Source organism: Anoplolepis gracilipes, chromosome 7, assembly GCF_047496725.1.
Source record: "Anoplolepis gracilipes chromosome 7, ASM4749672v1, whole genome shotgun sequence".
In the NCBI taxonomy this organism is placed as follows: Eukaryota; Metazoa; Arthropoda; class Insecta; order Hymenoptera; family Formicidae; genus Anoplolepis; species Anoplolepis gracilipes.
In genome coordinates this window covers 680599-697390 of record NC_132976.1, presented here as the reverse complement: position 1 = coordinate 697390, position 16792 = coordinate 680599, and the positions used below count along the sequence as shown (strand labels likewise).

The window sequence follows — 16792 nt, the reverse complement described above, 5'->3', positions numbered from 1 at the left end:
AATTTTACATCGAAGTAGTAATCGAAACGTAATAACACAAGAAAATTTTAACATATGAACGCACAATTTTTTACTGTGTATAGACTTTCAAAAAATTAGATATTACTCTAAAAATATACTCTAGATTATATTCGACAAATAAAATTTATATAATAAAATCTGAAATCGAACTATCAGGGTGTTTTATTGCAATCAAATAAAATTGTGCGTTCGCTGATAATTAATAAAAAGAGATAATTTTCTGATTGAAACAACTGTTGGTATGATATATATATATATATATATATATAAAGTTAAAATATTATTAGATTGTACAGATTAATAATAAATGATAGGCGATTGCGTTGTATTTCGAGCGTATCCTATAGACATTAAAGTTAAAAATCAAATTAAATTTCGCTGTATAAAAAATTTATTTGTTGCAATTGTGTATTTTCTCAAGATGCGACACGCGACTCTCGACGTACATCCCAGGTAACAAGCACATGTCATTTTGACGTCGAAAACTGGTCATTTCCGGTTCAATGACGTCTAATTTAAAACGTCTTTTTTGCGACGTCTTAATAATGTTGTAAACAAACTTCATAATATCACGATTCTTAAGTCATTATTACAAATCGCCCAAGTATTACTATTTTTTAACTAAAAACTCGTTTAATTTTTTATAACATCTTAAATTATTAAAGCAATTTTGTGTATAATTTTGATATTCACAATTCTCTATATCTCAGGGCCCTAACATGAATTTCCTCTATAACCTGGGACTTGATCGTGACATTTGATCATGAATCTTTTCCTCTAGCGTGAACTCGTGAAAAGTGAAAAGTTTCATTAACAAATTCAATATTTGTGAATGAATTTTTCATTTTTTTCACGAATTCACGCTAGAGGAAAAGATTCATGATCAAATGTCATTAAAACGTCACTAATAGGTCTAAAATGATCATAAAATCACGTCTTGAAATGTCGTCATCGGTGTGTGACATTTTTACGTCATATTTAGTTCGAACTAATCATATTTTAACGTCAAAATGTCACGTGTGCTTGCTACCTGGGATGTTTCTATTAAATATTGATAATTATATCTTCACATAAGTTTTCTCGACAGCTGAGATTTGAGGATCATTGCATATGTTACAATGGAGAGAATAATGGGTATATCGCGGGCAACAAGAGAGAGAGAGAGAGAGAGAGAGCCAGCTATTTTACCCCACCATCTCGAGATTGTCGAGAACCACGTGATCAACCAGGAGAACCCGCGGCGTGTCTGCCGAAAATCTAAATCCGTCCCAGCCGGGGAAGAAGAGAAGAGACACCCGTTTCTCGGCCCGTGTGACACGAGAGCCGCGCCGAGGATAGTCCATAATCGCCCGTGAATCGGGATAGATCGCGATCGAGAAGGCAAGCGCGAGTGCGAGAGATCCGCGCCCCGAAATTCCCTTCGCGATCCTTCCTCGCGGAGGGAGATCACCGCTTCTTTTCTTTTCTGCTCCCCCGGAAAGCAGGCGGCGACGATTGGTCGCGAGGTCGCTCGAGGAACATGATCCGCGTGGACGAGTCGGATCCAGTGGGAGGTAAGGGAATGAGGAAACGATGAGACGAAATTTCCGTCGCAAAAAGACTTGGAGGACTTAATGCCGGTGAAGAAACAGGCGGCAAGTGCGTTTTGTACGGAGAAGCGCGACCGAGGGTGCGCGCACTAAAGTAGAATGGCGCGAATCATTCAGCCAGCGATAATCTCATTAACATATACAGGGTGTCTGGTAATTACCGTCCCACCTCTCTAGGGCAGATAGGACAGGTCAAACTGAACATAAAAAAAGTCCTCTATCATTTTGCGATTTGCGCAATAATGATTAAACTGTTAATTAAAAAAGCTCAGCATATGCTGAGTGCTATATACGGCGCGCGCTCATACGCTCTGCGTTTTTAATTAATATTTTAATAATTATTGCGCAAATCGCAAAATGGTAGAGGACTTTTATGTTCAGTTTGACCTGCTCTATCTGCCCTAGAGAGGTGGGGCGGTAATTAGCGGACACCCTGTATGTACGCGCGTTCCGTTCATTAATCGTGGCGTTGATGATCATGTCGCTGTCACGGTTTATGGACTGCTGCCCGATTCAAATCGATACATTCAATGTTCAATTCTGGTAACATAGATTAATGCATACGGGGATCACACGGCATCTCCGTTGCCTCGGATAAACACACAGGAGCTATTTTCGCGTGTTTTTAACATGGAAATTTGGGAAATTAATTTCTTCGAAATTATATTAAGCATCTTTAATTAATTTCTACAAAGAATCAGGGAAGGATAGGTGTCAAAACAGCACGTGCGATATTTAAAAATATATAACATTGAAAAAAAATGATCTTGTAACTTGACAAAATTTGGACAAAAATTTTCTAGGTGTAAAAAATTAACCGAAACAGATAAATTATTAGCAAATACTGTGATATACTGCATATATTTTGCATTTAATCAATTTGATTCCTATCTTTAAGGTCTATTGTCAAGGACAATTATATTTGTGATTAATATTTGGCAATGGGATCTAAATTTTCTAGAGAGGTATCCCAGATCCCAGGTAGAACATGAAACTCATAATGACATCATTATGACGTCACCTAAAAGTCATTTTAGAAAAATCATAATGATATTATTTGATACACTTTTGGCAATGTTTTGGTGACTTATTTTTGATATTATAATATCATTTTTTATATATATTACGCAATTACTTGTTTATTTAATTCTTCATGTATATTTTAATTATATTTAACCAACATAATCTTTTTAAAATTATATATGCGATTATTAAACTTAAAAATTTATGATTCTTTTTGTCATCTTTAACTTATTTTTTAATCATTTTTGTTTAGGTAACTTTTAAGTGATAAATAAAATTATGATGACGTCATAATGATATTATCATGAGTTTCATGTTCTACCTGGGATTGCTAGAATATCGCTGCTATAAATTCTATACGTGGCAAACAATATTCCAACAGATAGAAAAGGTAGCGATAAATTTGAATTGAGACATCTAGAAATCTCTCTACATTAGCAAAATCTTTTTTTGAGTGAAAGAAATGATAAAAAAAATTGATAAAAAGAGGAGATATTAAATCGCACGACTTATTGAAATAAAAGTTGGCGCCAAAAGTGCGGAAGAAAATGAGCTGGATATTTCTAAAATTCACGTGATTCCGCGCCTTTTTACCACCCTTCCACCCCTTCTTAATGTATACGATTGTTGTACTTGAGATTGTTTTCAGAGATCGAGCCGAGCTTTCCCTATCGAGATGTGACGATACGTCGAGGAGTCGAGTTCAAGGATGATTATGACATCCAGGCGGAGCTCGGGAGGTGAGTGATTAAATTGGTCGATCAACGGATGAATATAGACGTCGATGCGTCGTGCCAACGACGTGTCGATCACGCGCGATCACCTCAAATTAATCTCTCGATGTGATCGATAGTCCTTGAGATTCTTGCCTCTAGAATTTACTGCAAGTTGATCTGGAAAATCGTCTAGAAAAATAGTTTACTATTCAGAATATAAATTTACCTTGGGATCAAAATATATTTATTAATGATCGAGCCGGTGGATCAAATGGTGAGATTTAAATCAAACATTTGACTTATATAATGTCAAAGCGCTCTCTCATTCAATATTCGAATTTAATACATTACATTAGATGAAAATATTTAAGTCTGGCCGGTTTCCACATACGAGATAGTAACGGAATACCGTTTCACGAAAGTCGCGTGTGTCGCTGTCATATAGTACGCACTCTCATATACAACAGGTGCACGTCTGTGGAATGCAGTGCGAATTGATAAGGAATGGCACGCATGGTTTTATTCTCGTAAGAGCGATCAAGAACCTACCGTGTACCTATAAATAATTCGTTTCTCTCCACTCATCCGAGTCATGGTATTATACGTATGTCAAATCGGACGGACGTTGTACCTCGATGCTCTTGACACCGGTGAACTCGGCCGACTCGCCGGCGTTGGAATGTTATTTGACAATGAAACAATTCTCTACCTTTTACGTCCCGTACACACAGATCTATAAATAATATAAATTGTGATTACTTTAGAAAATAAAATCAGAAAAATTTATTTTCCCATGAAATCGCGAAATATGAGTTTTCAAATTTTCTTCGGGAATTACTTTTTCTTTCTTTCTATTTTTAAAGATATCATATCTCACATGTTTAGAGCAGGGACAGGAAAGTCACTTATTATCAAAAGTAACTATTTGTTACTTTTTTTAATGTTAAAACAAGATTAAAAATTAAATAAAAAATATACTCTTTTGTAATATATTTTATTACAAGAATTAATAATTAAAATATTAATAAAATGTCAATACATTTTTTTAAATTTTTTATTTTAAATTTGTAAAACCATAAATAATAAGGAAAAAATTTTTAAACACTCAAAGTATAAATAAAAAAATTTTAGTTTGCATTGAATTATTATACGCGACGTATTTTTTGTATTTTCATAATTTTGTTTAAAACCTTTAATATAATAATTTTAAATTTATAATATGAATATCTGTTGATAATTGAAGATTGAATATACGAAAATAGAAAATATAATATGTCATAAATAGGAAATAGATTCTAGATATAAAAGGCAACTGTTAAATTCGTTACCGTTACTAAAAAAATGTAACTACGTTACCGCTACAGTTACAAAAAAAAAAAAAAAAAAAAAAAAATATTAACGCCGTTATCACTTTGTTACCAAAAAAAAAAGTAACTGTAACGGTAACAGCGTTACAATAAGTAACGCGTTACTTCCCAACCTTAGAGATTAAATGTCAAACTTGCGAAATATTAAAGATTTAATGAAGTAATAATCGAGGAACGAATCTGCGACAAAAATTCAATTACTCTGCGACTTTGAAAAAAAGCAAGTCTTAATCAATAAGTTTCCAAGTATGTATTAATAATTAATATATATATATATATATAAAATGAGACAAATTCCTTCGATATTCGTTGAGTTTGATACGCGCTAACTCAATGATTCACATGCTGACTTGGCTTCATGACAAGTATGTTGTATTCTACCACCCTCTTAGCCAGGGACGTCAGGGATATACAAGCGACTTTGGCAGGTGTTTATCATTTTTTACGAGCAACTTCCTGCTATTCAAGGATTCTGCGTTCTAAAAATTATAACACGAACCTTACGTCGAGATTTACCAATCTTTTTAAAAGCTTTAAGAATACGTAATACTTACAAAATACTTATAAATAAAAAAATCTTTGGACGCTTTCGAGTGACCTGTTTTTTTGTTTCTTTCGTTCGTATTTTAGGGGAAAATTCGGCATCGTTTATCGATGCAAGGAAAGATTGAGCGGCTTGATGCTGGCTGCAAAAGTGGTGAACGTTGCGAAGAAGGAGGACAGACGAGCAGTGCAGAGGGAAGTGGAGATCATGCGGCGCCTACAGCATCCAAGATTGATTCAACTGTACGACGCCATTGATACGGGGAAACAGATACATGTTATTCTAGAATTGTACGTTTCTCGGGCGTAAAGATTAGGTGAAAGAGAGGTGCGTGATTTTTCTGTACTTTTATTGATTACTGAAAGTTTTCATTATCGAAGGATCGACGGCGGCGAGCTCTTTGAAAGAGTGATAGACGATGATTTCATACTCACGGAACGCAGCTGCGCCGTTTTTATGCGTCAAATATGCGAGGGAATGGAATTTATGCACAGCCAGAAAATCTTGCATCTCGATTTAAAAGTAAGTTATTAGTAAGAAATTGTGCGTCCATAATATATAGCGTTAAAATTTTCTTGCCTTACCCCACGTCTCGATTATTACTACTTTAATGTCAAATTAACATACGGTTGATACACGTTATTATTTTTATTTTAACATTTTCGTGTGTTATATTTATATGTCGACTTTACAACTTAACACTTTGCGTATGTCTTTTAGAAGTAGAATATCATTTTCAGTGCTTTTAATACATCATTAACAATCATTTCAAACAATCAACATGTTTCAAGAATCAATTTAACATTCTGAGAAAAGTTGAAATAAATCTTCGAGTATCTAATCATGAACCTTAAAATGTTCTATCAACATTTCTTACATGTCGTTGTAACTACTCTTTCATCTAGTTTTTAATTAATTTTTATGTCATTTTTACATCACACTTTTAAAGTCACAATAACAAAAATAAATGTAAAGTTTTGTGTTTTTTTTAATTACTTAACTAGTTATTTCTAACTTGTCAATAAGTAACACACAATAACGGAGTTATTTTAACTTAAAATTTAGAGTGGACTTTGTGGGACGTGCAAAAAATGTCAAAATTAACATTTTTTATTTTTTACTGCGTATACAAAGATTCATACCTGACACACAGTTGTATTGTTTGTAAAAATATTTCCATTAATTTTTTTCTTTCGCATATGTAATTATTTATGCTATATCTATCAATTTTATCAAAGAATCTCCCTTCTTTACAATTAACCATTATTTGAAATTTATACTTTTGTTATTATACAGCCTGAGAACATCCTGTGCCTGACGAAGGAAGGTAATAGAATTAAAATCATAGATTTCGGTTTAGCGAGAGAATACGATCCAAATAAAAAGTTGCAAGTGTTATTCGGTACACCCGAATTCGTTGCTCCGGAAGTCGTAAACTTCGATCACATTGGATTCGGTACCGACATGTGGAGTATAGGTGTTATTTGTTACGTCTTGTAAGTATGGGTCATATTATCATGCGCACCCAGGTAGCAAGCACATGACATTTTCACGTCGAAATATGCTCAGGTCGAACCAAATATGACGTGATGTAATGACGTAAAAATGACGGACTACGGTCACAGACCGATGACGACATTTCGAGACGTGACTTTATGACCATTTTAGACCTGTTAGTGACGTGTTTTAATGACATTTGATCACTCAAATAAAAAATGAAAAATTCATTCACAAATATTGACGTCGCTAATGAAACTTTTCACGAGTTCACGCTAGAGGAAAAGATTCTTCATGATTAAATGTCACGATCAAGTCCCAGATTATAGAGGAACGTCATGTTAGGGCCCTGAGATATAGAGAATTGTGAATATCAAAATTATACAAAAAATTGTTTTAATAATTTAAAATGTTATAAAAAATTAAATGAGTTTTTAGTTAAAAAATCGTAATACTTGGGCGATTTGTAATAATGACTTAAATTCTCACGAAATTATCACGTTTTTTTTACAACATCATTAAGACGTTTTAAATTAGACATTATTTGGTCACGTGACGTCATTGAACGCCAGAAACGACCAGTTTTCCACACGTCAAAGTGACATGTGCTCGCTACCTGGGGCATATTATAATTACAGTAGGAAAGTTTCCATCTAAGAATCGGAGGTGAATTCTGAAAATGTAGGAAATATTGTATACATTGTAGGTTGTCTGGTTTATCACCGTTTATGGGTGACACGGATATAGAAACAATGGCCAACGTCACTATCGCGAAATATGATTTTGATCATGAAGCCTTTGCCGAGATTTCCGAGGATGCGAAAGATTTCATTAAATGCCTTCTGGTGAAAGACAAGGAGTAAGTATGTTCTCGCGATGTGCATAAAATTATATATATATATATATATATATTTTTTTTTTTTTTCCTCTTTCCTTTTCATATTTCCATCTCATGTGGCTGCGAAAAATTGCTATTGTGAAAATAAATTTCTTCACGCTACGCTGCTTAACGAGCCTTTTTCATTCATTGTGAGGGTGTGTGGTATGGTTCATAAGCAATTTATGTTTATCATGGCTAATCTTGGCTTTCATTATTATCTGATTGCAAAGCTACTTTTGGATCAACACGTGTAATTAATATCGGTAAATATGACTTTAGCGGTCGCTAAAGAAAAGATAGAAAAGTGATTCTATTTTATAATTAAACGTATGAAATACAATCGCATTCCTGACCCAACTCTAGCAGAAAGTATGTTGTTCCGGTGTTATATAGCTGCTATTATTTCACTGGCATTGCATTCGACAACGACTTTATTGCCTCGAGAGCGCCGAAAATGTCAAACGGCGAAGTTAACATCGACATATAACGTTCCACTCGTCGATTAGCTAATTTCTCGAGAATTTTGCACTTGGACACATACACATACATATATATATATATATATACAGACACACACACCCACATTAGACACATGATATACGAACGTGGCCATTTTCATTGGACATTTTTCGCATCGCATTGCTCGTCCTAACTGTTCGCTCTTGGACCGCGGAACATGTGTCTGTACGCGTGAAGCGTCAAGGGAAATGTACTATCGAACCTAGAGCACGACCCTCCTCACGACGAGCCTTTCGAATCTTTCAGAAAGCGAATGACGGCGGCGCAATGTCGGGAGCACCGCTGGTTGGCGAGAAAAATGAATAAGACCAGGAGCGAGAAGGAAGTTGCGGGATTGGCGGCGGCCAAACGGGTGGCTTTTATCGAAAATCGTCCTATCGTAGGTGTGGTCCGTGGTGAGAGCGGCGGAGAAGAGCTGGACGTGACGAAGGACAATCTCAGGCTATTTGTCGAGCGTTGGCGAGAACATCCGGACAGTCCGTACACGATCGATTCCTATCACTCGGCGTTGCCAAGAAATTCGCGATCTCTCGACCACGACGAATTCCGTCTCCCTACGTGGTCACAGTCCCTCTCCCTGCGACAGTCTCCGCAGCAGCAGCACGCAATCGGAAAAGGTGGAGCCCATCAGAGACAATTGTTGCACTCGTCTGTTGTCGGTGCCGAGTTTCAGCCTGTCTTTGGAAAGAAGAGCTTCCGAAGGTACAGCCGCGCGAAACCGTCGCGATCCTGCCAGCCAGATCGCCCTGGCTGAGGAGATTATCAAACTTTCCGAACACTTGCGTTTAGTCGCCATGGGTTCGTGCGCAAACGAGGACGATAACGGACGTGTAAGGGAGGTGCAGGCTTGCAAGAAGCCCGACGTCGCAAATAATCGTGATGCGCACTCGAAGAGCAACGTAACGATGACGGTGTCTGGTAACTCTGGCAACGATAAAGAGACTAACGAGATCACGGAAAAATTATCCACCATCACTCGACAACGAAAGCTCAACGGGACGACCTTTCACAGTAGCAGCCGTAGCTTCGACAAACAGGACGTCGCCACGAATGCTGAAAATGTCTATGTAGCTCTGAGGAGAACTAGTATCAGCGATGGTGAGATGTCCGAGAGACACAAACGGGAGCAAAAGTATCCCTTCGAACGAACGACCATCAGCAAAGCGGTCGAGGAGAAGTTTAGCGGGAAATCGATTGGCAGAAAAATATCTTTCCACGCGTCTTCCATCAACAACGATGACAAGGAGATGGACTTGTCGCCTCCATGGCGAAGATCACGCGTGAAGCGATCCTTCGGCGAGACTAGTAGGGACGTACCAAGGATATCGAATTTGCGGGATCTACATAAGAATCTCAACCTCGACGAGCCTGGGAGCGCCAAAGACCTGCTGTTACATCTGTTGGGTGAATGGGAGGATGTCACCGCGACGCCCTGCAGCGGCGGCGGCGGCGTCGGCAGGAAGTCCGTGAGTCTGGATTGGTGTACGGCCGACAAGGTCGCCAGGAAGACGATGAATTCGTTGGCCGAGTACTTTCAGTCGAAGCAGCAAAAAGCCAAATCTCCCGATGTCACGTCGTCTATGTCGCCGTCGATATACCGTTGAGCGTTGTACCTGTCCGAGTTTCGTCTTTTATAAATATCGCATCATTTTCTTTTCTCTTGGGTCGTAAACCTTGTTTCCGAGCTGCTAAAATAGTTTGGCACTCGAAATTAAATTAAACATAAACATATAATATGATGCCTGGGGCAACAATAATATAGCTGAAAGTAAACGAATCTCAAACAATTGAGAGACTCGACATCCAGGTAGCAAGCACACGACATTTTCACGTCAAAATATCCCGTCAGTTGGAACCAAATATGATGACGTGATGTAATGACGTAAAAATGACGGACTAACGTCACAGACCGATCACGATAATTTCAACAGACGTGTTAAAAAACCGTGACCATTTTAGACCTATTAGTGACGTATTTTAATGACATTTGATCATGAATCTTTTCCTCTAGTCTAAACTCGTAAAAAATGAAAAATTCATTTACAAATATTTCGAATTCGTTAATGAAACTTTTCACCTTTCACGAGCTCACGCTAGAGGAAAAGATTCATAATCAAATGTCACGATCAAGTCCCAGTATTTTTTATAGAAAAAATTCGTGTTAGATCCTCGAGATATAGAGAATTGTGAATATCAAAATTATACACAAAATTGCTTTAATAATTTAAGATGTTATAAAAAATTAAATGACTTTTTAATTAAAAAATAGTAATACTTGGGCGATTAATAATAATTACTTAAGAATCACGACATTATGACGTCGCAAAAAAGACGTTTTAAATTAGACATGATTTGGTCACGCGATGTCATCATTGAACCAGAAATGACCAGTTTTCGACGTCAAAATGACATGTGCTTGCTACCTGGGTAAGGAATCAATTTTTGAAATTTCACAGTTAATTTTACAATTATTGAATTTTTATATTCCTTTCGATTTCTATTTATCTTAATTTTAAACAACAATTGCGGAAATTTACATAAGTAAAGTTTATATTGCGATTAAATAAAGATAGCATAGAAAAATATCGATAAATTTTATACACAATTTATTTAAAAAGATTAGGTGTTTAATTTGACAAATTCTTTTCTTTTTAACTCACTATAATGTATTTATTCTTGAAAAATATCAAGTAATAGTTTGACGAAAACAAGCATGTTTTGTTAATTTTTGTTTAAATAAATAAATTTTTAAGACTCCTTGTGTATGATGTATGTAAGTGCGTATGTGTGCGTGTCACTGATATATTACATGTATTGAATTATGATATCTGACGCACAAGGAATCAAACGCGAGTCGTGAAATACGAGAAAACTAATTTTATTTCAATATATTTTATAAGAACAAAATTTTTACACGATTCCCTGTTTTTGTTATCATAATTCAATACGGCTGAACAAACGAAAGCTTTATGAAGATTGCGAAGAAATACAAGAAGAGAGAGAGAGAGAGAGAGAGAGAGAGATTTTTAAATGTATTAAAAATAATGATGTGCGAATAATATAAAGCAGAGAAACATTCGACTTTACACTTTAGTCTTGCTTTCAACGCTAAGTTTATGCATCATAATTTAAATCTCTTGGACTCGCATCTCTCTCTATTTCTCGCAAATTTGTTTACACGATCGAGCAACGAAATAAACTTTTGTATTTTATTTTGTGACATTTTATGTTATGAAACTTTAATATGCATATAAAACATCGTGAAACATCGACTGCAAGACTCTCTTTTTTATTTAAATGTATTCGAGTACGCTTTTAGAAACAGATACGGCCTTATGGATTCATACGTCAAACGGAAAGTTTAATATGTGTCACTAATATAGATAATATATATGAATGCGCTTACGAGTTGGCAACATTGAAAAGCTCATATAAATCGTTAATAAAATCTATAATCGGTTAAAATTTGTAATCGGTATTTAAAAAAAAAAAAAAAAATAAAACATGTAAGAGTTTCTATTATGCACCATCGGCACACCCTCAAATCGATATTTTTACGCATCGATATAAGCTCTTTATATTTTTCATCGAAATGCTTACAAAACGATTCGATTTCCTGCAAACTAATAATCTATCATGATGCTTCTAACAATATAAAAGTAGCGCAACAGCTTCTCTTATCAAATCTGAATTTTAACATTTATTTTCTAGAAGCAAAAAATTTTCAAGCATTCAAGTACCGAATTTTATACATTATCTTGTTATTATATAATTAATAGCACTATGCATCCGTATATTGTAATAATGTTAATTAATACGAGAATTATATATGTATATAGTATAAATTAAATTTAGATTTTTTACCAAGTATGATACACTAAATTCGCGTGAGAGTTGAAGTAACACAATATCTGCGCACATATCTTTGTGTCAATTTGTTATGTTGATATATACTTTATATTTAATATAAATCACGATATACAAACACATCGTAGAAAAATTATTGATTTTTATCTGCATACTTTATCCGAAAAAATTCCCAAATGAAATGTAACGAATATATAAATCGAGAAATTGACTAGTTTTCTTTTTTCTTACACCGTAGGAATAGACCGTCCGCGGAAAAGCTTATAGAGCATCGTTGGCTGGCAGCCGCTCTGGAGAATCCAATTCAGAAACATCGATTGAAGCGATATGTCATTAAGAAACGCTGGGTTAAGGCTGTTAATACTATTTTGGCATTAAAACGAATGGGCGCGCGTCTAGACTTCGACTTGATTTAGTATCGGTAACAATCGATCGTCATTACTTGATAATAACGTTTGTACGCATGGTATATTATTTCGTGTATAATATATGTTTTTTTCACGTATGTTATCTCGGATTTTCAATGGAGAATCGATAACGGGGCTAAAAAAGAAAATGAGCGACATGTTTATTCCATAAAAGCAATGATAGATGTATATGTATGTTTGTAAGCGTGATTCTGACGTAATATGTCATCTCTTTTAATTGAAAAAGAGAAGAATAACGATATACATAGTGTGCAGATATATATATATATATATATATATATATATACATATACAGAGTTGGCAAGTAACGCGTTATTTATATCCAGATAGCAAGCACATGTCATTTTGACGTCGAAAACTGGTCATTTCTGATTCAATGACATCACGTGACCAAATAAAATGTCTAATTAAAAAACGTCTTTTTTGCGACGTCTTAATAATATTGTAAAAAAACGTCATAATATCGTGATTCTTAGTCGTAAGTCATTATTACAAATCGCCCAAGTATTACTATTTTTTTTAACTAAAAAGTCATTTAATTTTTTATAATATCTTAAATTATTAAAACAATTTTGTTTATAATTTTGATATTCACAATTCTCTATACCTCAGGGTCCCAACATGAATTTCCTCTATAACCTTGGGACTTGATCGTGACATTTGATCATGAATCTTTTCCTCTAGCGTGAGCTCGTGAAAAGTGAAAAGTTTCATTAACGACGTCAATATTTGTGAATAAATTTTTCATTTTTTACGAGTTTACGCTAAAGGAATAGATTTATAATCAAATGTCATTAAAACGTCACTAATATAGGTCTAAAATGGTGATAAAGTCACGTCTTTCTAACGTCTTGAAATGTCGTCATCTGTAACATTTTTCCGTCATTTTTACGTCATTACATCACATCATATTTGGTTCAAACTGACCGCATATTTTGACGTCAAATTATTGTGTGCTTGCAACCTGGGTAACGTCATTACTTTTTTTGGTAACTATAACGATAACGCTGTTACAAATTTTTGTTTGTAATAAAAAAAGTAATTTTATTACATTCTTCCATAACGAGTAACAAAATTAACAGTTACATTTATCGTTATTTTCCAGACAGCACGTATCTTGAAAAAATGTTTAAAACACAACTTATTGTCTTTTAAATATCTTTAAGATGTCTTTTCACTTTTCTGTGCAGTCTGGGATTTTTTTCAAATATACTTGAATATATTATATTTTTTTCGAATATAATTTTCAAATAAAAAAACATAGATATTTTTCGTTTCATGCATATGCGCACATTTTATATTTTATTTTTATAGTACATGTAACATATACTGTAGACATATATGCTGCACATATGCGCTAATTGGAACTTTGAGATTGATAAAAGTGTTGAAATACAATATCACATAAAAATTAGTGGAATCTCTTTCTAGTATCTTTCTACTTTGTAAAAAAAAAAAAAAAAACATTTAAGTAGACAAATAATTTAATGATTAGTCAAGAATTTTATATTATAAAAATTATCGTATCGTGTTGGAATTTTAAAATAAAAAAATTAAAGAGACGTGAAGAAAGCGATTTTGACTATATTTACAAATCTATTAAAAGTAAACTAACAATAAGAAAATTAACTTATTTACGTTTACAGAATCTAAAAGTGTTTAAGAAAGCTTGTTTACACTTTTTTTCAAAAGTTTCTCTTATTTAAAATAATGTATTATTATCAAAATTATTACACACTTTCTATCAATAGCGATATCACTATTACAAAATTATATCATTTTGATTACTTTAATGTAAAATAATGTTGAAAAATTTTGAGTGTTTAGTGTAAAAATTTAATCTTGTATTAAAAAAATTTTTATGTAAAGTTTTGTATTGAAAAAAAGTAACGAAAATTGTAATGATTCGTTATTTTTTAAAATTAGTAACGAGTAACAGTAACAATCAGTTACATTTCGAAAAAAAGAACGGTAACTATAACGATGAATTACTTTTATAAAGTAAGTTTCCCAACTCTGTATATAATATATATATATATATATATATATATATATATATATATATACTACACAATATAATGCGCTCGATGATTTTATTAAATGAAAACTTATGAGTATTCCACATAGTTATTAATTAACTTGTTAGCCAGACAAATTTTGCAATATTTTGAATTTTTTGCAATTATATTTTACTAATACAATTTATTGAGATTTATTCGAAAAAAAAAATTACACACGAATAATATTATATGTATGTAGATTTTATATGTATCTTTTGGAATTCGCATCTTGTGTTTGATGTCATAATTTTTATTTAATAAACAATAATAAATTATATATTTGAATAATAAATGAAATTCCCTAAGATTTATTAATTATTATTTCTCTTTCTTGGAGATTTTTGCGACAACTATATATTGAAAATGTTAAAGAATTATTTTTTAAAAATACAATAATATATAGACACAGAGTATACAAAAACCACCGACGAGGCTGCCATTGTCGGTACATGCATCAAACGAGTGATTTTATCGGTAAATGGTAAAAAAAATTGAACTAGGTAATTTTATATTATTAAATGCAGGTGGCAGTGATAAACGAAAAAAAACTGCGAGATTGCCATTCTCAGGTTTTCCGTCAGCTGTCAAAGATGCAATCTATTTCGTTACATATATTTTTGATTTTCTAAATATACTTAATATGGTGAGTGTTTCTTTTTCATCAATTAAGACAATAAAATTCTGAATAAATTTACCGCGACTGGTATCAATGTTAATATTTAATCTCATGTGTATACATAAGAATTTAGCGATGGAAATATTTCTAGGTTATATACAATATATATAATTCTCTATAACATTTAAATTATTTAATCGTATTTAATAATTCATATTAAAAAAAATTCATTTCAAATTATCAATAAAAAAATAATAATTTTATGATTTATTCTAAAATAATTTTTTGTGCGATTGATCACATGTTTTAGGATGAAGGTGCGTTGCAGAATTGGAGCCCTTATGCTAAAGACTATGATCCTTTAAAGGCAGGTAGTATTGATGGAACAGATACGGAGCCCCATGACAAAGCTATTAGTAGAGCCTTATCGATGCGTTATGAGCCACCACATAATTTAGAGTCTAAACCAGAAAGAACTATATTTGTCGCTAGATTTGGTTCTAATGTCACTAAATATGATCTAAAAGAGGTAATATATTTATTAAGTATATATTTAATAGTTTTATTATGCATTAAATTTTATACAGATGTATAATTATATTTATTTTTGTCTAGTTTTTTAGCAAATATGGAGATGTTATTTCTGCAAAAGTCATACTAGATGTAGTGACTGGGCTCTCGCAAGGGTATGGATTTGTGGAAATGAAAAGCGAAGATGAAGCTAGAAGGGTGTTGAGACGAGCTGCAGATGCAATGTTAAAAGGATATAAAATATTTATGGATTATGAATGTGGTCGTATTATGAAGGGATGGAAGCCAAGAAGACTCGGTAATCAGCAAGATGTATAATATATGTATATAACGGCATATAGCAAGTTTTAATTATTCAATATTTCTAGGAGGTGGTTTTGGTGGCAAAAAAGAGTCGGGGCAATTGAGATTCGGAGGAAGAGATAGACCATTTAAACGGCCGATTGTACCGAATATTTTAAAGTCAAAGAAATAAATAGTTTTTGATATTTTTTTGCTATATAATTTCCGCTCATTATTTCTATCTTTTTATCTATTTTATGTTTAAAATATGAAACATTTATATATGTAAATGTAAAATATTCAATACACTTTTTCTTCATTCGAGGTAGCATATATTTCAATATACTTATGCGATACACTTAGGGAATACAATCCCGGACTGCATCTTTGATCCCGAGATTTCGGGATGTGTAAAATAATTTTCCGGGATCTCGGGATTAAAAAAATTTTTATTAAAAAAAATATTTTTTTGTTTAAAATTTAGGTATGTCATTTATATCAAATTTTTAATATTATATAATAAAATTAAACACGTTTCTCTGAACTTTAGAAACTTAAATTAATGTTTGAAACAAAAACAAACTTAGAAATAAAAAATATGGTTATATATAAATAGTTTTTATAATTGTTGTTAAACTAGCAATTATTACTTGCATATATATTAATATTGTTCAAGGTTCTTTTATAAATTATATAATTTATATAATTATATAACAAAACTAAACATTTGCGTTTGTATCTTAAACTTTAGAAATTTAAGTCTTTGAAACAAAAATAATCTTAAAAATAAAATTTGCTTACGTTAATAATTAGTTGTCATAATTGCTAGTAACTATTACTTATATATTATTT

General features: G+C 33.0%; 2 protein-coding genes across 2 annotated transcripts; both read left to right on the top strand.

Moving 5' to 3' along the window:
* The first annotated feature begins 1304 nt into the window (after positions 1–1304).
* On the top strand, positions 1305–11121 carry LOC140667584 (uncharacterized). Its single transcript, XM_072895667.1, is given in 8 exon segments — positions 1305–1574; positions 3283–3373; positions 5347–5550; positions 5641–5782; positions 6557–6756; positions 7464–7616; positions 8403–8679; positions 8681–11121. Coding segments are annotated over 8 exon segments (2181 nt in total). The 5' UTR covers positions 1305–1540; the 3' UTR covers positions 9761–11121.
* A 3951-nt stretch (positions 11122–15072) lies between these two features.
* On the top strand, positions 15073–16162 carry LOC140667585 (U11/U12 small nuclear ribonucleoprotein 35 kDa protein). Its single transcript, XM_072895668.1, has 4 exons — positions 15073–15154; positions 15438–15656; positions 15743–15956; positions 16027–16162. Exons 1-4 carry the CDS (start codon positions 15152–15154, stop codon positions 16131–16133), a joined length of 543 nt encoding a protein of 180 aa, XP_072751769.1. The 5' UTR covers positions 15073–15151; the 3' UTR covers positions 16134–16162.
* The last annotated feature ends 630 nt before the right edge of the window (positions 16163–16792 follow it).

Coding starts and splice junctions, on each gene's coding strand:
- LOC140667585 (XM_072895668.1), top strand. Junction 15,657..15,742: donor CTAAATATGATCTAAAAGAG/GTAATATATTTA, acceptor ATTTTTGTCTAG/TTTTTTAGCAAATATGGAGA. Junction 15,957..16,026: donor ATGGAAGCCAAGAAGACTCG/GTAATCAGCAAG, acceptor CAATATTTCTAG/GAGGTGGTTTTGGTGGCAAA.